Source organism: Mesoplodon mirus (genome assembly GCF_964341445.2).
Source record: "Mesoplodon mirus genome assembly, chromosome: 10".
NCBI classification, from domain to species: domain Eukaryota; kingdom Metazoa; phylum Chordata; class Mammalia; order Artiodactyla; family Ziphiidae; genus Mesoplodon; species Mesoplodon mirus.
Window position 1 is genome coordinate 68,930,638 of NC_138986.1, and position 25,446 is coordinate 68,956,083.

At 39.8% G+C, this 25,446-nt stretch overlaps 1 protein-coding gene across 2 annotated transcripts in view; it reads left to right on the forward strand.

Annotated features, from left to right (window-relative positions):
* The window catches only part of RARS2 (arginyl-tRNA synthetase 2, mitochondrial), a 79,935-nt gene that overhangs the window by 31,240 nt on the left and 23,249 nt on the right, over positions 1-25,446 (forward strand). For both annotated transcript variants that reach the window (XM_082633620.1, XM_082633619.1), the window contains 5 exons: positions 4,300-4,402; positions 5,788-5,871; positions 13,335-13,432; positions 21,315-21,370; positions 23,710-23,793. In XM_082633620.1, coding sequence (XP_082489746.1) covers positions 4,300-4,402; positions 5,788-5,871; positions 13,335-13,432; positions 21,315-21,370; positions 23,710-23,793 — 425 coding nt within the window. The remainder of the gene's footprint in view (positions 1-4,299; positions 4,403-5,787; positions 5,872-13,334; positions 13,433-21,314; positions 21,371-23,709; positions 23,794-25,446) is intronic.

Genomic DNA, 25,446 nt, shown 5'->3' on the forward strand with positions numbered 1-25,446 from the left:
AAGGGAGTCCCTATATGTCTGTTTTTGTGCCAGTACTATACTGTTTTGATTACTGTAGATTTGTAGCATAGTTTGAAATCAGGGAGTGTTATACTTCAGCTTGTTGTTCTTAAGATTATTTTGGCTATTCTGGGTCTTTTGTGTTTCCGTACAGGTTTTGGAATTATTCTTTTTCTATGGAAAATGCCATTGATATTTTGATAAGGATTGCATTGAATCTGTAGATTGTCTTGGGTAGTATGGTCATTTTAACAATATTCTTCCATCCCATTAACATTTCTTTTAAAGCTGGTTTCATGGTGCTGAACTCTTAGCTTTTGCTTGTCTGTAAAACTTTTGATCTCTCCTTCAAATCTGAATGAAAGCCTTGTTAGATACAGTATTCTTGGTTGTAGGGTTTTTTTTTTTCCCTTTTGTTGCTGTAAATATATCATCCACTCCCTTCTTTTCAGCCCATAGAGGAGTAGTTTCCACTGCTCTTCCAATTCACTGATCCGTCCTCTGTATCATCTAATCTACTATTAATTTCTTGTAGTGTATTTTTATTTCAGTTGTTGTATGCTTTAGCTCTCTTTGATTCTACTTTATATCTTCTGTTTGTTTAAAACTTCTCCCTCTGTTCATCCATTCTCCCAAGCATCTTTGTGATCATTACCTTAAACTCTTTATTGGGTAGATTGCTTATCTCCACTTAGTTCTTCTTCTGGGGTTTTATCTTGTTCCTTCATTTGGAATGTATTTCTCTGAGACCTCATTTTGTCTAATTCTGTTTTTATTTCTATGTATTTGGTAGGTTGGTTACATTTCCTATTCTAGACAAGTGACCCTATGTAGAAAACTTCATATGGGTCCTAGCAGCATGCTCCCTTCTGGTCACTAGAGTCATATGCTTTAGAGGTGTCCCCTGTGTGGGCTTTTTGGGTCTTTCTATTGTGGCAGGCTGACTACTGTGGGCATGCAAGTAGGCCTGGCTCTTTTGTGGGTAGGACAGTGGGTTGCCAGGCCCTGCCTTGTGTGAAGGCTGCCAGTCATTGGTAGGTGGGGCCAGATCCTGGTGCAGTGGAGTTCATGGCCAGGGGAGTCCAGGTCCTGATTCCAGCCAATAAATGGCTGGGGCCCGGTCGCCAGGCAACTGGCTACAGAGCCCCAGTGGGTCCTAGGGCTAGTGCTGGCCCATTGGTGGGCAGAGCCAGGTCCTGGCATCTGTAGCTGCAAGGCCCTAGTGGTCCCAGTGTCAGTGTCAGCCCACTGGGGCTGGGCCAAGGCCCAGTAGGTTCCAGAGCTAGTGCCTGCTCACTGGTGGGCAGGGCCAAGTCCCAGGGCAGCTGGCGGCTCCGGAGATCCTGAAACATCTGACCTTCAGCTGGTGGGGCTGTGTCCCTGCCCAGCTAGCTGCTTGGCCTGATGCGTCCAATTATTGGTGCTGACAGGCTGGTCAGGAGGGCTGGGTCCTGGTGTGGCTGGCTGTGTTGCCCAGGGAGTCCAGGGCCTGGTGCAGGCCAGCAGGTGGGCAGGGCTGGGTCAGAAGGCGACTGGCTACAGAGCTGCAGGGGGTCCTGGGGCTAGTGCTGGCCCTCTGGTGGGGAGCTAAGTCCTGGGGTGGCTGGCTGCAGGGCTCAGAGTCCCAGAGCTAGTGTTAGCTTGCTGATGGATAGGGCCATGGTGTTGGGTGGTCCCGGGGCTGGTGGTGGCCTCCTGGTGGGCAGGGTCGATTCTTGACAGGGCTGGTGATGGCCCACTGGTGAGTGTGGTCATATCCTGACATGGCTGGCTGAGGTGCCCAAGCTATCCTGGAGGTGATGTCAGCGTTCTTTTGGGTGGGGATGTGTCCCAGTGGGTCCAGAGTCCAATGCTGGCCCACTAGTGGGCGAAGCTGTGTCTCTTGCTGCAGGGCCTAGGGAGTCCCAGGGCTGGTGTCCACCCCAATGGGTAAAGAGGGTCCTATGACCACCTCTGGCAGCTTGGGGATCCCTGGGCTAGTGTCAGCCCACTGGTAGGTGGGGCCAGGTCCCTGGCCTGGGGTATCCCAGAGGTGGTGAGGACTGGCTGGTGCATGAAGCTGGGTCCCAGCACTAATAAGCTAGAGGGAGGGTTTCAAAATGGCACGTACCAGCACCAGTGTCCTGATGAGATGAGCTCTCTAAATTGGCTGCTGTCAGCGTCTCTGTCCCCAGGGAGAGCTCCATGTGCCTCCTGCTCTTTGGGAGGCTCTCCAAGATCTGCAGGTGGGTCTGACACATGCTCCTTTCGAGTTATGCTGTTGCCCTGGTCTTAGAGCTTGTGAAGTTTTGTGTGCACCCTTTAAGAGTGGAGTCTATATTTCCTACAGTCCTCTGGCTCTCCTGAAAGTAAGCCCCACCGGCTTTCCAAACCAAAATGCTGCAGGCTCACCTTCCCAGTGTAGACCCCCAGGCTGGGGAGCCCAGTGTGGGGCTTTGCTCCCTGGAGAAAACCTCTGTAATTGTAATTATCCTCCCGTTTGTGGGTCTTGACTCTACCACATCTCTGCCCCTCTTACTAGTCTCTCTGTGGTTCCTTCCTTAGCGGTAGGAGATAGTTTCTCCTTGTCTTCAGGTGGATTTCATGGATAGCTGCTCTGTAAATCGCTGCAATTTTGGTGTGCATGTGGAAGGAAGGAAGCTCAGGGTCTTCCTACTCTGCCGCCCTGGTCACTTCTCAAGGCTCAGGAAAATTCTTAATGGTCATTATTATTATTTTTTTTTTTTAATGTGTTGAGTCTTCGTTTCTGTGTGAGGGCTTTCTCTAGTTGTGGCAAGCGGGAGCCACTCTTCATTGCGGTGCGCGGGCCTCTCACTGTCACGGCCTCTCGTTGCGGAGCACAGGCTCCAGACGCTCAGGCTCAGTAGTTGTGGCTCACGGGCCTAGTTGCTCCGTGGCATGTGGGATCCTCCCAGACCAGGGCTTGAACCCGTGTCCCCTGCATTAGCAGGCAGATTCTCAACCACTGTGCCACCAGGGAAGCCCTTAATGGTCATTGTTGACTAGATTCTTTAATGTGATCAAAATCCACACAGAATTTTTTAGACATGAGCCTGAATTTCAAGAGTGGTAAGAAGGAAGTGATTTGTGCTCCTCTATTTTGCATTACAGATGGGCTAGACAGATAATGGTTCAACCCACTTATCCTGCCCATAAAGTCTCATTCTCTAGTTCATTATTAAACATCAGAGGATGTTCAGTGTTGGAAATTATGTGGATGTTTGTATATTAATTAAAATTATTTTTATACCTAGAAGATTTCAAACTACAGAAAATTTATAGCGAATAATGCTCACTTTCGAATATGTCAGGTCTGAATTTTTTTCCAAATTTTTGTTTTCAGAAATCAAACATTATAGATACCATTGAAGCCACCTGTATATACTTCTTTGATTCCACTCCCTACCATCCTTTCCTAGAGATAACTGCTCTTCTTAAGCAAATGATTGTTTTCACTAATCGGTTGCTTTGTGTTTCTTTCTTGGTTTGTTTTTGCATTGTTTCATCACCAGCCCAATGAAAACAGAACAGCACTGTCTGTCTCCTTAAGGAACTACTCAGTGTTAAGAAGAATATTCTTCCTCTCATGTTGAAACTCAGATTATAACATTTTTTAAAAATTGTGCTTTGGGGCTTCCCTGGTGGCGCAGTGGTTGAGAGTCCGCCTGCCAATGCAGGGGACCCGGGTTCGTGCCCCGGTCCGGGAAGATCCCACATGCTACGGAGCGGCTGGGCCCGTGAGCCATGGCCACTGAGCCTGCGCGTCCGGAGCCTGTGCTCCGCAACGGGAGAGGCCACAGCAGTGAGAGGCCCGCGTACCGCAAAAAAAAAAAATTGTGCTTTGGTCATTTGAAGGTCAGTAAAGGGACTTGAATGAAGGAAGCATGTGGAATAGTGGAAGAAGATTTGTACTGATAGAAGCAGTCGAGACTTGAGCTTTTTACTGAGTCTCCTTATTAGTTGCAGGGGGATTTTTAGGGGAGACATTGAACTTGCCAGACATCATTTTTCACATCCATCAAATACGGTGGTTGCCCTGCCTCTCCCACAGAGATATCATAAAGCTACAGCTAGGTAACGGAAGTGAAAGAGTTTCGTAAGGTGATGCAAGATACAGTTCTGAATCGGTACAAGGTGATGATATTTCTGATTGCTTTATATTTTGAAAGTGTAATTCCTTCTGATAAAATTGTGTCAATGTAGAGAACACAGAGTAATTAGTCTTTTTCATTTGTTTGTTTGTTACACTAGTAAATTTTTAAGGTAACAGTCTTTTCCTGTTTCAATGTCTGTCTTTAGAGAAGTAGCTGACTTTCAGCTTTCTGTGGATTCTCTATTGGAAAACAACAATGACCATTCAAGACCTGATATTCAACTTCAAACCATGAGACTGGCAGAGAAGGTAGGTACTTCAGCACTATTATCTCTTTTTGACATTATAATAAATGTAGTATTTCAAAGGAAAAACTACTCTGCAAGCTATCTCTGCAGGCTATCTGAGCCATAATAATGAATTTAATAGCGTTTTTTTTCAAGGCACCTTGAAAAGTATAATTTAAATTTATTTTAGCTGCATACTATAAGGTTAGGATGGTTTTTGAAATTAGGTATAAAACATTCCTCTTGAGCTGACATTATTCAAGTTTTTGATTAACTACTTACAGGAAGACTGAAGTGTTAATTAAATTTACAGGTTGAAGCTGGATGGACTTCTGAATTTAGGAGAACAAGCTTGATAGAGCAGTGGGTTGCAATTTTTAAAATAAGTTTCTGGGAAGATGAACATTAAAATATGAGAAGAAATGATTAGATGTAAATAGAATCATGATTGCAGAGAAGTGGTTAGATGATTTAACAAACCTCTTCCATTTCTAATTTCTCTGATGGGTTCCGTATCTAAAAGAGGAATTGAAAGGATTGTGGTGAATGACCACATCTAAATTGTTAGTGTAATACCTTCAGAAAAGCAGGTTTGAGGGGAAGTTTTTTTTTAAATAAGGTTATTACATGTGACACAGGAGAGGGCATGGGCACACTGAAGAGCCCAAACAATGAAAGTCACTTTCATAGAAAAAAACGCTTAAAGAATGAATATGATAGAGGAGCTTTGGTAGCTAAGTAAATGCTTATTTGACCCCAAAAATTACCCCAGATTTTTATCAGGAAGCATACCAGGAATAAAATTATCCTAATTACGAGATTTATTTCCTCCTCCTCCTGTGAGTTCTCAGAATAAAGGCCAGTGGCTCCTCAGTGACAGCAGGTATTTCTTCACGCGTCATGGGTATCTCGGGTGCTGTGAACATCTAGTTGGTTAAAAATGTAAAGCGTATCCACTGAAGACTGAGCATTTAAATTACTTACATTTTATGTGTGGGTGTGAGTTGTTCTAGCGGATGCCCTGACAGAATGTCACGTTCTGTCACTCTCATGCAAGGCGGATGAAATAAAAAGAATTCATTGCATGTCCAGGTACATAGGGTGGGGGTAAAGTGATGCTCCCTTTTTTCCACGTTAGAAAGAGAATTTGAAGTGAGAGAATGGGAAAGTGGAAGACAGAGACTTCGAATACAGAGTAGTATTCTAGCCTGGAAAAGAAGAAAACGTGTAACTGCAAATAGAATGACGGAACTGGGGAGACGGGCTAAGGCCGAGGTCCAGACACAATGACTGTGAGAGAGGACCCACCTGCTGCCCTTGGGAGCCAATCTGATAGGATTAGAACTCCAAAGCTCATTAAGCCTGTTTCATAACATGCCTGTTTTACTTGATTTGTTATCTTTTCAGCTAAAATGTGACACAGTGGTGAGTGAAATCAGCACTGGTCCAGGGACTGTAAATTTCAAAATAAACAGAGAACTATTAACAAAGGTAAGAATGGGTTATGTTGCAGCTGTTGCACCTTCACTCATTCCCTCTGCTTCAGCTACAGTGGTTTCCCTCGTTCTTAAAACTTATTGTGCCTCCTCTTGCCTCAGAATCTTTGCACATTCTGATCCGTCTGCCTGGAGGGCCACCCCAAGTTAAATCTGCTTATTCTACAGATCTTGATGTTCCCTAGCAGTGCCTTTCTGACCCCTTCATTCATATACGTAGCACTGTATATGTCTCCTTTGCAAAACTTATTGTAGTTGCTATTTTACATCTTTTTTCTATAACTTTATTTTTTAATTATTTATTTATTTATTTATTTATTTTTTTTTTTTTTTTTTCCTGGCTGTGCCGTGCAGCAAGCAGGATCTTAATTCCCTCACCAAGGATCAAACCTGTGTCCCCTGCAGTGGAAGTGCAGAACTCTAACCACTGGACCGCCAGGGAATTCCCAATTTGATTAATGTCTATTGCTCTTTAAACTCTAATTTCCATTAGGGCTTATAGCATCTGTTTTTCTCACATCCCCGGATCCTAGCGCAGTGCCAGGCATGCAGTAGGTGCAAGATAACTATTGTTAAATGAATTAATGGACTCCATATTGAATATAAGAAAGGTACTGCTGGTTTCACTCTCTGGTAGCCTATAATCTGTTGGAAGCATAAGATTTATATAAGAGAAACCATAAGACAGTTCTTTTAATAAAACAATAAATTTTTTTTAATGTGATCGATACAATAAGCATAAGAAACATCAGAGATGGTAAAATCTGGATGACCTGAAGGAGTTGGGGAAACCTCATAGAGGAATTGGGTCCCCCTTGAGTGAGCCCATGGAAGACAGGTAATCCTGGATATGAGACCATTTGTTGAGTTTTATCTCAACTGAACTTTAAAATTTATCATAATGCATGGTTTGGTCTATTAATTTAAAAAAAGAAATACACACCAGTGTTGGGTTGGTCAGACTTAGTATATGCTATGGTCTTGAATTGAAAATAACTGAAATAATTGAAAAAAACCAAAATTTCTAATAATATAGTTTCTTCCCAAGGTTACATAGTTTACAGACATTTACCCATCAGCCCTATAATTCTTCTGAAGGAGAGTTAGTGTTTCATGCTTGTCTCTAGATCTTTGAACTCTTTTCTTTTATCTTTTTTTCACTGTTACTTCAAGACAAACTTGTTAAACCAAAATCCATCACAGGGACAAGAAAAATTTGTTTTGAGCTTTTTAAAAAGTGTCTACAACTTGTTGGGCTCTTGATAACACTTCATGTCAACTTAGCAAACCAGTGAATCTAATGTACCTTTTTTTTTTTTTTGGCTGTGTTGGGTCTTCGTTTCTGTGTGAGGGCTTTCTCTAGTTGTGACAAGTGGGGTCCATTCTTCATCACAGTGCGCGGGCCTCTCACTGTCGTGGCCTCTCGTTGCGGAGCACAAGCTCCAGACACACAGGCTCAGTAGCTGTGGCTCACGGGCCTAGTTGCTCCGCGGCATGTGGGATCTTCCCAGACCGGGGCTCGAACCCGTGTCCCTTACATTGGCAGGCAGATTCTCAACCACTGCGCCACCAGGGAAGCCCCTAATGTACCATTTTTAAATAAGTGACTCTTTCTTCCAGTTGCTGTCTCAGTGCTTATGGAAGGAGAAATGGAACTTGCCAACATGCCTTCCAAACTTTAGGTCATTTGATAGGCAATTTTTATGGGAAAATGTGCTATAGTAGATGGAGTTTGCCTTTATAGCCAGCTTAGCTGAAAGAAATATAGTTTATATTTCGAGGCAGGGCATAGTTAATAATTTAAAATTTCAATGGCCATGAATTTTCATGCTTTATTCCAATTAATTAACTAGGAGATTTTATCTGTTTAAGGATGCCCACTAGCTCACTTATTAAATATATTCCCAAATCCTTCTCAGTTGACAATGGAGGGAAAGAGTTAGGGCTTTGAGGTCCAGCTACTGTTTCTCACGTGGAAACCCTCCCTTCCTTGTAGCTTTGATGATCTGGATATTACTGTGACTTTCTTTAAAGGAACAAGCAGATTGCTTACAGTAGCCTGCTCAGTGTCACAGTAAAGATACATCCTAGAGCGGTGAACACCCATAGTCTGAAAAAGGGAGTATTGAATGTACCTGTGTTATAATTTTTTAATAATAATTCTTATCTGCTCAAAGCCTAATTTCTTCTACACCTGGCTCCATTATTTTCAGGCCTTAAACAATGTTCATTTGCCTGTCTGAAGTTTTCAGATCATATCAAGAAAATTCAACCCTTCTTTAGGACCATTATAAAACTTTTTTTTCCATGTTAAAGTTACTGAGATTCACATGTAGCCAGTGATCTATGTCCAAAACTTACTCCTCAAGCAGAGAATTATGAATTTATCATTGTCTCCACATGTACGAACTTAGCCTTGCATAAACTGAATCTGTTCATGCATTGTGGTCGAATTACTAGTACTGGCGGCACCAGAGACGATTACCTGGTAGCTCAGGTTTGGATCACTAATAATGGCTTATCATGTCTTCATATAGATCATCATCAAAGGTAGGAGGCTAAAATGTGAAATTAAATGCAGTCGGAACTGCCAAATCTCTGAGACTAGATAATACATGTTTCAAAGCTGGAAGAACTTAGCATTGTGAAGAACTATCACTTTGGTACCAGACTTCTACCTGGCAGTAGTCTATAGATGACTTTCAGGAGAAACTAACTTTGAATAATACTTAATTCAGTTTATGGGGAGAAAAAAGAGAAAATATGAGTTTAACCAAATAGGAAAAAGGCAAACAAAATCCTGTTTTTTAGGTGTGCCTTAGAAATACACAGTGGATAATACAATTCTTTATTTCGCAAGCACACATGCATTTTTATTTGCCAAATTCAACTGTGCATGCTCTACCAAAACTTAAGGGGAAAAAAAAGAGAGATACTGATTTAAGTGGCTCTAACTCTGCTCATTATTTCACTAATTGAGTTTATGTCAATAGGCAGTGGATGCATTCAAGTCATGGGTAGTGTCAATTAGCTGAACACGTGGAAAGAATGAATAATTAAGCACTTTTCAGCTATTGACTAAGGAACTGACCAATCAAGTAGTGGTAGCTTCCTTAGAAGCTCTTTTGAGAGCTGTCAAGAAATGCTGACCAGGGACTTCCCTGGTAGCGCAGTGGTTAAGAATCTGCCTGCCAATGCAGGGGACACCGGATCGAGCCCTGGTCCCGGAAGATCCCACGTGCCGCAGAGCAGCTAAGCCCATGCACCACAACTACTGAGCCTGCGCTCTAGAGCCTGTGAGCCACAACTACTGAGCCTCTGTCCCACAACTACTGAAGCCCACATGACCTAGAGCCTGTGCTCCGCAATAAGAGAAGCTACCGCAATGAGAAGCCCGTGCACCGCAACGAAGAGTAGCCCCCGCTCGCCGCAACTAGAGAAAGCCTGTGCGCAGCACTGAAGACCCAATGTAGCCAAAGATAAATATATAAAATAAATTTAAAATATATATTGACCAATAAAGAATTAGATAAAATGACAGAATCATCCACAGAAAATATAATGGTGGTGGATAAACAGAAAGCACCTGCCAATTGGAATATTCGTTAATTTGCTAAAGCATTCCAAAAAGTGAAACCTTTGAAAGATTTAATTTCTGGTTATAGATTCTTTATGTACCTGCATTTACATTACTGAGTACCTCTTACCTTTAAACCTACATATTGGTGAATAGATGGGCCTCTAACTTACTCTATTAAAGTATCAGAGAACTTTACTAGCTCACTGACATTCTTCTTTGTGCCCACTAATTCAATAAACTTCCTGCTTATTATTTGCCAGGGACTGCATTACTGAAATCTGAAGACAAAATGGCATGTATCTTGCCCTCAAGGAGCTTATGATCTAAAAAAGCAAAGCATAAAAAATATCACAGTGTAATGTGTGATGGGTAGACAGTGGGATGAATCATATAATGAGGGCATGTATAAGATACAATCCTGGTGTAAAGAAAGGTACATGTAAATTTTTTTTTCCCCACTCCCTCAAAGTAAATCTGTCTCAAGGAGACAGGAGGTAACCTTGAATTGGGATGAAGATAAAGAATATACTTGGGAGATACAAGGGCAGACATTCCAGGCAGAGGGGACAGTTTGGGACAGAGTACAGTCAAAAACATGGCATTGTCTGGAAATCAGGAGGTGATTGAGTATGATTTCCACATAGGATGGCATGGGGGAGGATATGAAATCACACAGTATGAAGGACCTTACATGCTCTACGTAAGAGTCTCAGCTTTTTCCTCTGTCATTATTTTCCATGGTGTGTTATGCGTACCACAGGTGGCACACATGATTTTTTGGTATTTCTTACACTTAAGAAATTTCATTTTAATAGTTATATGTCATCAAAAAAAACGAACACTTCTAACTTGTGATTTTTATGGATATTACAATGTGCCTTTCAACAAATCAGTTTCCTCAAAATTAAAACTAAAAATGATATGCACGTAAAGTAAAAATCGAGAAACTGGTAAAATCTCTTAAGTGGTAGGGAATCATTGAAGGCTTTAAACAGAACATAGACCTGATTAAATATGTAGATTATATAAGAAGATAGTTAGGTGCTATTGTTTTGTTGTAGTTGTTTTTGTAGCGGTGTAGCTGACAGATGATGACGGTCTAAACCAGGGCAGAGGGGAAAATTGTAATATTTAGGAGACAGCATGCGCAGGGCTCGGTGATTAACAGGTGATTGGTTCTGGAGGTTGAGGGAAAAGGGTAGATCTTAGGAACTCCTCCTAGGTTTCTGACTTGGTTAGCTGGGGGCTTCAGAGTGAAATTCGTGGAAATAAAGAACGTTGAAGGAAGACGAGTATATTGTGTTTGAGGTGCCTGAGAGAGATGTTCAATCCCAAGTTGACTGTATCAATCTGTAGCACAAGATTCTGGTAGGTAAGTAGTAAAGTCTTAGGACTTTACACCTAGGAGAAGCGTAAAGTAAGGAGCTAGAAGCAAGAAAGGAGCACAGGGTAGGGAGTGGGGGCAGGCAGTGGAAGATGGGTCTGCAAAGGAAATAAAGGAAAGCAAAATTCAGTAGAATGATGTCACAACAACCAAGGAAGCAGGGTAGTTGCAAGGAGAAGGGAGTAGTAATCAGCTAAAATGATGCTTGAAAGGTAGTTACCCCGGGGGAAAGCAGGAAGGGACCAGGATTAGGGCAGATGAACAAAAGGGACTCTAGACTTCAGCCTTATCTTAATTTGTTTAATTTTTTAATTTTACGAAAAGAATGTATTCATAAAAGTAATGTATTAAATACAATTTAAGTGTTCAATTGGGTTTGGCATTTAGAGTACTGATTTTGAGAACACTTCCAGTGAAAAGGTAGAGAAAAAAGCTAGCTAGTTAGCAGGTAGGTTGAATTGTCAGTGAATGGTTTGGAAGTGGAGCATGTAAGATAGCCTCTTATTAAAGTTGCTTTTTTTTGTTTATGCCAGCGAAATCAGTGAACCAAGTGTCATTTGTTAAAGAGAATTCTAACTTACCGCTATTACCTTTTGTGGAGTCTACCATCTGTTACATAAAAAGGGATAGAAAGTCAAAAGGATGGGTAGGCCTTAACCTGTGAATAATCTGAGTATGAATTACCTCTCATTTACATTTACCTTCCCACTTGCAATCTTCTTGTGACCCATGTTCTTGGAGTAACAAACATTTAATGGGTCCCTCATGTAGGACAGGCACTATTGTACTTAATGTCTGTATATTAGTCCTTTCTCTGTATGTCCTAATGCACAGTGTCAGTGAAGAGAATATTATTTTCTCGTTGTCCTTGGGCAAATACACACTTAGTTCTTCCATCTATTAAATGGAAAGTGTTGCCCATTTTAAGATTGTTAGGCTTAAAAATAACAAAGAAGAATCTAGACTTGAGCCTGGCACTCTATAGATGCTTCTTAAAAGTGTTGCTTTGTTGCCTCCTACTACCTTCTCTGCCTTTTCCATTAAGTGACTGTCTTTTTTTTTTTAATTATTTATTTATGTCTTTGGTTGCGTTGGGTCTTCGTTGCTATATGCAGGCTTTCTCTAGTTGCGTTGTTGCAGTGCGTGAGCTTCTCATTGTAGTGGCTTCTCTTGTTGTGGAGCACGGGCTCCATGCACATGGGATCAGTAGTTGTGGCACACAGGCTTAGTTGCTCCACAGTATGTGGGATCTTCCTGGACCAGGGATCAAACCCATGTCCACTGAACTGGCAGGTGGATTCTTAACCACTGTGCCACCGGGGAAGTCCCAAAGTGACTGTCTTAACCAGCTCTTATGATAGTAGAATTCTTCATGTCATAAACTACATTTTTAGGACTTCAAATACTGTGTGTGAAGCAAAAACCAGTATGAGTAAATAAAAATCTATCAGTAATTTCAAAATCCTACAGTAAAAAGTAAATACATAAATGAGTGCATCATCACTGTTAGCAAAAAATAAAGTATGAATTTTATGAACCATACAGTAATTCTATGTTAATAACTAAAAATTAACCTGGAATATGTTTTGGCAGTTTCTGTGATATCTCCTTGCTTTTTACTTATGTAGCCAAGGGGAACTTAAATTATAATTTTTTATTTATTTTCTACCATTACTGTGATCATTAGTATCAGAAAAGTAGTAGCACCACGCAGAGTTAACACATAAGCTGTGGAGTGAACAAAGTTTTTGCAGTATGACCTTGGGCAAGTTACTTAACCAGTCTGAGCTTCTGTTTCCTCATTTGTAAAAATATACTCATCTCTTAGGGTTGTTGTGAGAATTAATGCATATAATACATATAAAATGTTTAGTACAGTGCCTGGCACATCATATGCATTTGATAAATATTAGATGCTGCTTCTGGTTTTCTTGTTTCTATTTGCTGTGGGACTTTTGGCAATTACCTCTCTAAACTTCAGTTTCTTCATCTGTAAAGTATCTACATCATTTGCTACTATAAGGATGAATAGACATGATGTATAAAAGGGCACAGAGGGGCTTCTCTGGTGGCGCAGTGGTTGAGAGTCCGCCTGCTGATGCAGGGGACATGGGTTCGTGCCCCGGTCCAGGAAGATCCCACATGCTGTGGAGCGGCTGGGCCCGTGAGCCATGGCTGCTGAGCCTGTGCGTCCAGAGCCTGTGCTCCGCAACGGGAGAGGCCACAGCAGTGAGAGGCCTGCGTACCGCAAAAAAAAAAAAAAAAAAAAAAAGTTATAAAAAAGGGCACAGAGGCCCCGTAGATGTTAACTTGTGTTGTGACTGCTCTGACTAGCATTAGCGATAGAAGAAGGTGGTACTGCTGAGAATACTATAAACTTCTCAGTTCCATAAATTAGAATGTGCAAATTAGCAATAGTTAGTTCTCAGTAACAAAGTAATTAAGAAAACTGCAAATTTTTTCTTCATTAAATCCCATACCTTTTACTTTTCAGACAGTACTACAAGAAGTGATTGAAGATGGCTCAAAATACGGATTAAAAAGTGAACTTTTTTCTGACCTTCCCCAGAAGAAGATCGTGGTTGAGTTCAGGTGAGTGCCTACCCATCATATGTGTTGGTTAATCAACTGGCTGGGCAGGTGAGTTACTGTTATCATCTGGGATCTCACAGAACTACACATGGAAAAATTAAAAATCAGATTATATTATTTCCTTAAAATCACAGTGAGTTGATCATTAAACCATGAATAAAAATTTTGGACTTTAATCAAAGTACCTAGTGATTATTATGTTTCTTTTTAAATTATGTATTAACAGTTTTGTGATTTTTTTTTTTTTGGAAGATCTAGTTCTTCCTTTTAGTAGACTCCTAAAGCACAGATAATGGTTACTATCATATTAAGAATTTCAGAGTAATGTGATTATCAGAGAACAAGCTTTGTTGTGTTTGTAATGTATGTATATATATTTTTAGCTTTATTGAGGTATAATTGACAAATAAAATTGTAAGATAAAGTGTACAACATGATGATTTGATATATATATACATAGTGAGAGGATTTCCCCCTTTGAGTTAGTAAATACATCTATCACCTCACATATTTACTTTTTTTGTGTATGTGTGTGAGAACATTTGTTCTACTTGCTTAGCAAATTTCAATTATACAATACAGTGTTATCAACCATAGTCACTATGTTATACATTAGGTCCTCAGAACTTATTCGTCTTATAGCTGAAAGTTTGTACCCTTTTACCAACCTCTCCCTATTTCCCCCAGCCTCCAGCCCCAGACAAGCACTTCTCCAGTCTCTGTTTCTGGGAGTTTGACTTTTTAGTCTTTAGATTCCACATATAAGTGATACCATGCAGTATTTGTCTTTCTCTGTCTGGCTCATTTTACTTAGCATAATGCCCTACAGTTTCATCCATGTTGTTGCAAATGACAGGATTTCCTTCATTTTTAAGGCGGAATAATATTCCATTATGTATACATACCACATTTTCTTTATCCATTCATCTACTCATGGACACCTAGGTTGTTTCCATACCTTGGCTGTTGTGAATAATGCTGCCGTGAACATGGGAGCACAGACTTCTCTTCAAGATAATTTGTTTCCTTTGGATATATACCCAGAAGTGGGATTGCTGGATCATGGAAAAGATTGTTTTTAAATTACTGGTTTTTATACTCAAATTATCCCAAATTAGGCTCCTTTATTCTCTTTGCATGTCCCCTTAAGCCTTGCTGTACTTTTCTTTTTGGCATAAGATGTTCCAATCTTACTCAGACTTGGAATTGTCCATTTCCCCCAAGAAGTCCTGGTTCCTTTTTGTGAGGGAGGTATTTAGAAGCCAAGTTCTGGGCTGTAGGAGTGCTTATTACTACTGGAACTCAATTTTTACTGATGTTACCAATTCAAATCCAACATCACAAGGTCCATTACATGTAATGTGTATTATTTAAAATTACCAGAGAAATAGCCTGATGTTTTAATGTGCCTCTAAATAGTCTTCATGATAACTTTCTTATATGCCATCAACAAAACCATCTAATCTATGAATTGCTTTTAAGTAACCAAAAAAGAAAAGGGGTCACTTTCAGGGTACAGCTGACAGGATGACAGCTCTTGAACATTGTTAGAGATACTGTATTTGCCTTCCTAACAGCCAAGGAAGAGCTTCGATGAGCTGTTTTCCCACTTAGAAAGATAGAACTTGCTAGAGCCTTTGTCTTAAGTATATGTTTTTGTGGAAGATTTTTAAAAATTGACATGGCAGATATTATTTCAAGTTTTCTAACTCATTATTATAATTTATGGTGGTAACTTAGTTAAACTTAGTTATGATTAGTACCTGGAGTAATCAGAGGTGAATGGGTTTTATGGATTCCACATTTGTACTGTCTCTGCCACTCAGTCTTGTTCTTAGAAACAGCAGAGCCTCTAAGACTGGGTAAACTCATCTGTTTATGATAAGGACTGATTGTTGAGTAAGTTAACCTTTTTATGGAGCAGATATATATTATGAATAAATCTTACGCTACTGGTGTGCTCCAATCAAGATATTTAAAGTTCAGTGTAAACATTGTTGCATCAAAAGAACAGAGAGGGACTTCTGCAGTCATCCTCACCCCAGAGAGGAACTACACTAAGGCCATCCCCCAAGGAAAGTTGCCGTCATTTCAGTCATCTCTTGCACAACAAGCCACTACAAAACTTGATACAGGGACTGGCAAACTTTAGCCCATGGGCAAAATCCAGCCTGCCATGTTTTTGTAAATAAAGTTTTATTGGAATACAGGGTTGCACATTCATTTACATATTGTCACTGTGGCTACTTTCATACTCTAATGGCTGTTGAGTACAGTAGAGTTGAATAATTGAGATAGAGACCAGATGGCCTAAAATATTTACTATCTGGCTCTTTAAGAAAAAGTTTGCCACACTCCTGATTAGTGTCTTAAAACAACCACCACTTTGATGTTCATGACCCTGTAGACCAGGAAATCAGGGAGGACGTAGCCTAATGATTCTTTTACTTGCCTGCGGTCACTTATGCAACTCTGGTCATCTAGACATTATACTAGGGCTAGAAATCCAGGTGGCTCATTTACTTGTCTGGCATCTCACCTGAGGGCTGGCCAGGCATCTCTCTCTCTGCATTCTCCAGCAGAATAGCCAGACCTCTTTACAAAGGTGCTCAGGGCTCCAAGATAGTAAAATATCTGGTTTTGTAACAGGCACATCATCACTTCTGTAACTGTCAGCTGGTCAGAGCAAGTCACAAGATCATCCCTGATTCAGAGCAAGGGAGTAGATTACATCTCTTAACAGAGAGTGGCAAAGAGTTTGTAGCCACCTTTAATTCTTTTTATTCATGTCTTTAGTGATGCAGGACACATACCCTTCTCTGGGGAGGTACTTCAGTACTTGTACACTCCTTGCTCTTACCTAACCAACAGCAATGGAGAATCAGTAGCAAAGTGGAATAACATCTGTTACTACACATTCACCCTTGAAATAGTGCCATCACAAGTTTCTTGAAACATGAAAACGTGAAAAGTTGCCACCAGTGCTCACTTTTTTTTTTTAATTTATTTATTTTTTTTTTCAGTGCTCACTTTTAATGCCTTCTTCTCAACGTTCACTTCCCCTTCACCATCCCTTCTCCCCAGCCAAGCTCAAAATACCAAGACCTTAGTCTTTTTTACTCACTGATTCTTTGGCTTTTCTCCAAAGTTTGTGTTTCCCATATAATGCTTTTTTGTTTATGCTTATGTCTAAAAATAACATGTTCTATTTGAGTTGTAGTCTATAGGCCTTTTGAATGGCAGTTCATTTGCTTATGGATTTGCCTCTCTCAACTTTTTTCTAAAGCAGTTAAGGAAGGCTAGAACTTAAATGAGCATCTGAATGCTGATGAAAGCAGGGTCCATTTCCCAGCAGCCATCTTTGCCCTCTTATTTTCCATCTGGCATTGCTGTGGGACCATAGCTGCTTTCTCCCTTAGAAGTTTTCCAGTTGCTGTGGCGCTTATCATTGTGGTTTCAAAGTAGAGACAAACAGGTAGAGGAGAGGGTAAAAACTGATAGAAAACATTGTTCTTGAATTTGTCCTGAAAATGAGAGAGGTGGGAGGAGAGAATTTCTTTAACTACGTAGTTTCTTTAATAGCCCAGGCAGCTTTCCCCTCAAAGCAAGAGATAGAATCACTGTGTTCAAGAAACTTGCCCCTTACATTGAGATGATGATGGTGATGATAGGTCAAGGAGCTTGCTCATAGTCACAGAGCTAACTCTGAATCCTGTATCCTTAACCTTTCCTGCCTCCTGATATATTGATATATGGTTGGTTTCCCTATATTTTGTCTGATCCGGGAGCAGTGTGATAAAGTGCCAGCGTAGATGACTGTTCCCCCTGGGCCTGGGCTCTTAGGTAGAGTAAGAATTGAAGCTAACTGCTGTTGCCTCTCTCCTCTCTGCAGAGTCAGCCTTTCCTGTTTTGTTCAAATCAAATCTGCAGGAGCACAGTCAGCAGTGGTAGCCTTTCCTCTTCTTTCGTCAACACAATCTTCCCCACTCCCTGCTGTTCCCCAGTGTGAAGTGTTCTCACAAAACAAATTGAGGACCTCTGGTAATATGGAAGTCCAGGAGATCAGGGTACCAATTTTCACTTAGTAACTGATTCAGTCATCTTAGATGGGACAGTTTATTTCTCTAGTCTCTTTTCTTGTATGGAAAATAAGAGTAATATTATCTTTTTTCTTACAAGATTGAGGAAATTACATGAAAGATTTTTTTTAATTTCCAGTAAAGTGTCCAAATTGTATTCATAGTAATTACTTTGATTGCCAAAGGAATTGAATTTGTATTTTCCATATCATTGTATTCCCTTCCGAGCAGGAATGTGGTGCCAGAGAATGGCAAATTGATGATTTCAAGGGAGGTTTTGTGAAGCCCTAGATAGACTCAGTTCTTCTAATTCTAAAGAAAAAGTACAAAAGCTATGGCCAACAGGCACATGAAAAGATGCTCAGCATGGGGGACTTCCCTGATGGCACAGCAATTAAGAATCTGCCTGCCAATGCAGGGGACATGGGTTCGAGCCCTGGTCCTGGAAGATCCCACATGCCACAGAGCAGCTAAGCCTGTGTGCCAAAACTACTGAGCCTGCACTCTAGAGCCCGCGAGCCACAACTACTGAGCCTGAGAGCCACAACTACTGAAGCCCACGCACCTAGAGCCCATGCTCTGCAACAAGAGAAGCCACTGCAGTGAGAAGCCCGCGCCCAGCAATGAAGAGTAGCCCCCGCTCGCCACAACTAGAGAAAGCCCGTGCACAGCAACAAAGACCCAATGCAGCCATAAATAAATAAATAAATTTATTAAAAAAAAAAAAAAGATGCTCAACATGGTTAATCATCAGAGAAATGCAAATCAAAACCACAATGAGATATCACCTCACACCTCAGAATGGGTATCATCAAAAAGACCACAAATAACAAATGTTGGCAAAAATGTGAGAAAAGGGAAACCTCGTGCACTGTTGGTGAGAATATAAATTGATGCAGCCACTGTGGAAAACAGTATGGAGGTTCCTCAAAAAACTAAAAATGGAGCTACCATATGATCCAGCAATATCACTCCTGGGTGTACATCTGAAGAAAATGAAAACACTAATTCGAAAAGATACATGCACCCCAATGTTCATAGCAGCATTATTGAACTAGGCAAGATACGGAAGTAGGCAAGATATGGAAGCAGCCTAAGTATTATTAACAGATGACTGGATAAAGAAGACGCGCGTGTACGCACACATAATGGAATACTACTCGGCCATAAAAAAGAATGAAATTTTGCCATTTACAGCAAAATAGATGGACTTGGAGGGTATTGTGCTAAGTGAAATAAGTCAGACAGAAAAAGACAAATACTGTATGTTGTTATTTATATGTGGAACCTAAAAAATAGACTAATGAATATAACAAAACAGAAACAGACTCACAGATATAGGGCAGAAACTTGTGGTTACCAGTGGGGAGAGGGAAGTGGGGAGGGGCAAGGTAGAGGTAGGGGAGTAAGACATACAAACTACTATGTCTAAAATAAGCTACAAGGATATATTGTATAGCACAGGGACTATTGCCAACATTTTATAATAACTATAAATGGAGTATAATCCTTAAAAGTTGTGATTCACTGTTGTATGCCTGGAACTTATATAATGTAAATCAACTATACTCAGTTTTTTAAAACAATGCAAAAGCTGTGTGAAAGCTTTTTTATTATTATTAGACAGATAATATAAATACCTAGTCTTTAAAAATTCAAAGATTACAAAAGGGTATTCAGTGAGAAGGATGTGTACTCCCTAACCTAGTTTCCCAGTTCTCTCCATATGGGCATTCACCAATACCAGTTTCTTGCTTACCCACCTAGAGATATTCTTTGCATTTGTAAACAGATCACACACATTATATGCTATTCTTCTCCTTGCTTTTTTCTTTAAACAACGTAGCTTACACTTCTTTAATATCAGTACATCCAGGGCTGGCTTATTTTTATTGTTTCATAGTATTCTGTTGTCTGGAGATTTTTTTTTTTAATTAGCTTTATTGAGGTATAATTACATACAGTACAATACAGTTCACCATATTTCAACATGTAATTTGATGAGTTTTGTCAAAGATGTCCAGGTCTCATCACCACCACTACGATTAGGATATCTAACGGTTTCCCTTTTTTTTTTTTAACCTTCATCTGTATTACTCTCTTTTATTCTGCTTACTTTGGATTTGTTTTGAGCCTCCCTTTCTAGTTTCTTATAGGAGAGCCTTAGGTCATTGATTTGAAACCTTTCTTCTTTTCTAATATAAACATTTCATGGTATAGATTGTTCTGCTTTAGCTACATCTCCTGAATTTGCTAGTAAGGAAGTCCTAAGGGTCACCCTGTTGGCTGACGTTCTCATAGGGATCACAGTCCTTCACTGTCGTTTAGTTTCATAAAACCAGTGTTTTATATATCTTTCTTGTTTATGGGTTGTTTTAACCCTATTGAAGAACATTTGCTTTCTTTCTAAATAATGATTAAATGAGTATCCTTATAGTTTCATGACTTCACAATTGTGCACAGGTATCTATAGGATCAAGTTTTTAAATTGTAATACCCTTAAAAGGGTAATATTGATAACAAAGCTTTGGAGACAGACCAAGATTAAGCTCTGTTTTTACCACTTTTCTTTTTTAATATAAATTTATTTATTTATTTTTATTTCTGGTCCGTTGGGTCTTCTTCACTGCACGTGGGCTTTCTCTAGTTGCGGTGAGTGGGAGCTACTTTTGGTTGTGGTGCGCGGGCTTCTCACTGCGGTGGCTTCTCTTGTTGCAGAGCACGGGCTCTAGGCACCTCGGCTTCAGTAGTTGTGGCGTGCAGCCTCTAGAGCTCAGGCTCAGTAGCTGTGGCGCACGGGCTTAGTTGCTCCATGGCATGTGGGGTCTTCCTGGACCAGGGATCTAACCCATGTCCCCTGAATTGGCAGGCGGTTTCTTAACCACTGTGCCACCAGGGAAGTCCCTTTACCAATTTTATCCAGCTGTGTTCTAGTTAATATATCTTTTTTTAATATTGAAAAACTTACAAAATTTTCAAACATACACAAAATAGGGGAAAGGTATGTTAAGTCCCATAGGCTCATCACCCAGGTTCAAGAGTCCTCAAGATATTGCCAAATTCGCTTCATTATCTTTTTTCCTTTTTGTATCTCAAGTCCCTCATCACAAATAAGACATGAGAGTACCTTACATCACAGCTCTTCTGAGCATTAAGTGAATTAATGCATGTAAAGTATGTCAAACTGTGCCTGTCAGATAGCGAGTGTGCTCTAGAAGCATTTGCTATTGTTAAATTATTGATTACAGCTTCTCAACCACCAAGAGTGATAAATGTGTTGCTTGAGAATTTGGAGTGGTAAATCCTATTTCTAGTTATCCTGGGAAGCTTTATATATAAATAGTTCTATATTTTTGTTTTAATTTCTGATACAATAAATATTGATAGATATTACTCATATAAACAAAATTTCTTTGGGGTCCCCAATAATTTTTAAGAAGTTAAAGAATTGAGAAGTAGTGCACTAAACTTAATTTCTAATAATGTACATTGTTTGTATCACAACATATCTCTGAATTTCCTCATCTTTTTATTAGTCCTCAAATGTATCTGCTTCCTAAGTGTGCCACTTCTGTGTATGTTATGTGACTACCTCATGAGTCACAGGATCAATTTCACTAAGGATGGTTCTTTCTGAGTTCTAATTTATCTTTGTTCTAAATGTCTAATCTTTAACTATCTTTGCCCTAAATTACCAAAGGCTTTAGTCCACAATTGTATTAAACTATGGAGCTATGACCTAGTTCATTTTAGAACTCTTGTTCTTAGAACAGAAAAAATAAACTTTTGCAATTATCTTGCAGTTCACCTAATGTTGCCAAAAAATTTCATGTTGGACATTTGCGTTCTACCATCATAGGTAAGTGTCATTCGTTTCACAGAAAATACTGAGCATGCCTTTCGGGTCTGTATTTGGTGATACAGTCTAACGGTTTAAGGCTTAAGTAACAAAAGGACAAAAAACAAAGAAGTTGAAATTTATATGAGCTTAATGCTAATTAAATATGACCCAAAAAATGGAAAAAATTGGTTTAGAAATGGCAAAAAGAATTTGTTTCAAAACCAAAAGATTAACTCAGAAACCAGGTTTAACTGGTATGTATGTTTTGATTTTAACTTGTTAAAAATATGTATGCATATGAAGAAGAACTGAAAGATGCCGAAATGAAAATAGTTATATGGGATTGATAGTCATCCTCCCAATTTTTTTGTTCATATTTGTTTTATAAAAGAAACTCAGTCTCAGTCATGTGAGTACCAGCTGGAGTTTTCAAGACTGAAAATTGAAACAAGACTATCCTAATAAAGAGAGATTACTATAGATTCTTGCCTGTAATGCTTCAGTGTATAATAGGCTTATGGTTTCCATTAAAGTATGACATTGTGTAGCAGCCCAATCTTAAGCTGCAGTTAGAATTGTATAATATTAGAATTGGAAGGGATTTTGGAGTTTATCTCATGTAATCTGTCTTCCAGGATAGAAATCTGTCTTTTGCATGCTTACAAGAAAGTCATTTATTCTGTACTGGAATACGTTAAAGACTTGGAGAAATCAGTATTTGTGGCATAGATTGTTACCGCACTAGTCAGCTCTCATTGTTACAAAGTTCTCAAGCAGCATTTTAAGAGAGGAAATGACAGGACTTGATGAAAAAGAATATAAGAAATACAACATATAAGAAAAGCTGTTGTCTTACATGAGTAAGTCAAAAGCATAGGGTTGAACTTGATAGTTGTTTGACAGTTGTTAAGGGAAATATTTGAACCAGGAAGAGATAATTACTGAAACTTACCATGTTAAGTGTTTTCATGTATTATCTCAACTAGTTTCACAATAGCCCGGTTTATTAAGTACTGCTGATTATAGATGAGGAAACTCAGATACCAAAAGTAACTTTCCCGAAATCACACAGCTAGTAAGTATTGCACCCAGGATTTGAAATTAAGCAGTCTAATTCCAAAAGCCTAGGTTCAGGCATTTAGTTGGACTTATAAGATACTAAGGTGCTAAGAAAAATAGGAATATAGTCTGAGTACCAGCTGCAAAAGGTGAGTCCTGTTGCTGAGACCATATACCTTGGGAAAATCTAGAGTAGGTAAACTGGAGAAGTAGCTGCAGTACTTCGTCAGCTATGCATATTGGCAAGGGGTTATTTGCAGAAAACTAGATCCACTCTAGTAAAAGCAGGAAGGAATTTACTATGGGATATTGAATAGTTTGCAAAGTTGTTGGGAGTGCTGAAGAAGCTTTGGATTAAGCTGACATAGATGACTCACAGAACTGTACCATAGAACTTGATCATCAAGGGAGCTTCTGCCTTTTCTGCGATCACCGCCACTGCCACAGTCAGGAAAACTGCCACTACTCCTGCCATGCCTTCTAGAGTTCAGACTAGCAAAAGAGGCCACCCATACCCTATCTTTCACTTCCCTTGGAGGTCAGATGACAGGACACTAGGACCTCTAGTAGTGATGCCACTAAAAAACAAAGCCTCCGCTACTGTGCTTGTCAGAAAAAATAAGGGTAGCTCCCTTTCCCACCCGTTTCTACCTTCTAGATCACGTACAAAGTGTATCAAATTGCCCAAACCTAAATGACTTCTGGAACCCTAACTGCCAGAGATTCTGGGGAGTGTTATTTTTAGCTTTCCAGCCTCTGCAGTATGTGAGGGCACACTAGAAGGAGAGTAGAATAGAGGTCAAATGTCAAACCAGCATCAGCAGTACAGGAAGGTGGAGTCCTTGGACTGCTATGTGCTGTTAGTTAGGGAGCACATGAGAGGATGGCCTTCATGATTGAAAGAAGGTGGAATGGGCTGCTTAGAAAAAGAAAAATCAGTGTGGCTAGGTTCTTGAGGACATAGCCAAATTATATATTTCTTTTTTAACTACTGAGATTCTGTTATTTTCTGCCTTGGAATTGACTTGGAATCGCAATTACTTGAACATGTGTTCCTAACCCCCATTAATGTTGTTGAAAATTGTGAGATTCTTTAGAATAACTACCTCCTCCAAAATAATTCCTTACTCCCTTTCCGTAGTGTAGATGAAAACACAATAATGAATGTTTTAGTAAAAAGAAATTGTTAGTAAATTTTGCCAAATGAATTTTCTGTGTTATGCTTTGATATTAGAGAAGCACATGGTTCTTATACCAAAATGGATAATGAGAAACTGTGTATTTTATTGATTTACTAGGAAATTTTATAGCAAATCTCAAAGAAGCTTTAGGACATCAAGTAACAAGAATAAATTATCTTGGGGATTGGGGCATGCAGTTTGGTAAGTAAATCTGAGGCTTTATTTTTCATATTGTTAAGTTTAATTTCTTTTAATATCTCATTACTTAATCACCTGGACAGAATACAGGCAGAATTCCATTGGATGAAGTAGTGCCTCCTACCTGTTTTTTCCCCTAATGGCTCTTTTGCATAAATCTTGTATATTACTTATTAGAGTAATTCTCACCATACAAGTAAGTTTTGGGGAAGGAAGCTTCATACAATCAGAACGAGACCTGATAAATACAGACTTTTTTGGTTTTATTAAAGAAAAGTAGCTTACATTGGTTAGTTAAATGTAGAAGTAAGTATTAGGGAAAAAGTAAGCATAGGTATACACCCTTCTCAACCACAGCCCTGCCATTTTTAAAACTAGTGGAGTCCAGCCTCCCTGGTCCATCCTACATGAAATGTCGTACCCTGGGCCAGTGGTGTAAAGGAAGAACAAGCTGGGATACTCTGGCTTCCCCTTAAATTGTACAAGTGGCAGAGGGGGGCGGTGAGGGTGAGGGTCAAAAAGAAAAGAGAGAAAGAGAAGAGTGAGACCCAAACAGTTCAGTGCCACAGATTATCTCTAATGTCATGAGTTTACTCAGAACCATTCGTAGCTCATATACTGCAGTAATCAAGGTGTGGAAGGACGGGATAAATGAAGTTGCTGTGGTAGTGAAGGGCTGGTAGCATGTGAAATGCGAACTTTTTATTAAAATCTCTGGCAGCTACCGGGTGCGTTTTAAGATTCAGCCCTAGCGTCACCTCTGAAAAGCATTCTCTGACAGCCAGACACACCCTTGCCCACTTTCTCACATCACCAAGTTCCTAGTACCCAGCTCTACTCAGATAGGCTTCTCTCTTACTGAATTCTTTTGTGTGCTTCTCTCCTCTGCTAGGTGAAATGCTCCATGAAAGCATGGGCTGTGTCTTACTTATTTTTGTATCCATAGTGCTTGGCACTTAAGAGGCACTCAGAATGCTGAATGAATCTGTCTTGGGAAGTATTTCGCAATACTACTCCGAAAGAAAGGCCGCGTAACATTGTAAAGCTTCTGTAAAGTGCAGTGTGCGCTGCCAGTTCCGAAGTTCACTGATACTATTATGTTCTGTATCTAGTGAAATGAAATCAGGTCCTGGAAGACAGATTTATCATGACCTTCTCTTAGGAATATTATCCTTTCAGTTAATCAGAATCCTTTTTAGACCCTAAAAAGGGTACAACTTGAACCTAACAGTGCCCTTACTATGCACTGTGGAGGAACAGAAAACATGCCGTGCATTTTATAAACCCACCTGTAGTTCACAGTGGGTACTGAGAGGTTTGGGCTCTAGGCTGAACAGTCAGATTTAATAGATGGCATCCACTTTATATCAGTTTGGCCTATTCAGGCATTTCACAGCCCTTAGCAAATATGTGATTATGATACTCATTACATTTTAGCTGCAGGATTTTATTGTAGTGGTTTTTTCCTAAAGGACTACTATGGTTAATGATCTGTCGACATTTCCATTATAACCATCATTGTTGAAGAGTTTTAATTTTGGCTGTTCAGCTATCCCCTATTAAAAGTCGGCAGACAGTTCCTAAGTACAGAATTAGTTTCTGAAAATGTGTTAGGTTGGATGTTAAATGGAATTGGCCTTTACTTTTCCTATTTCT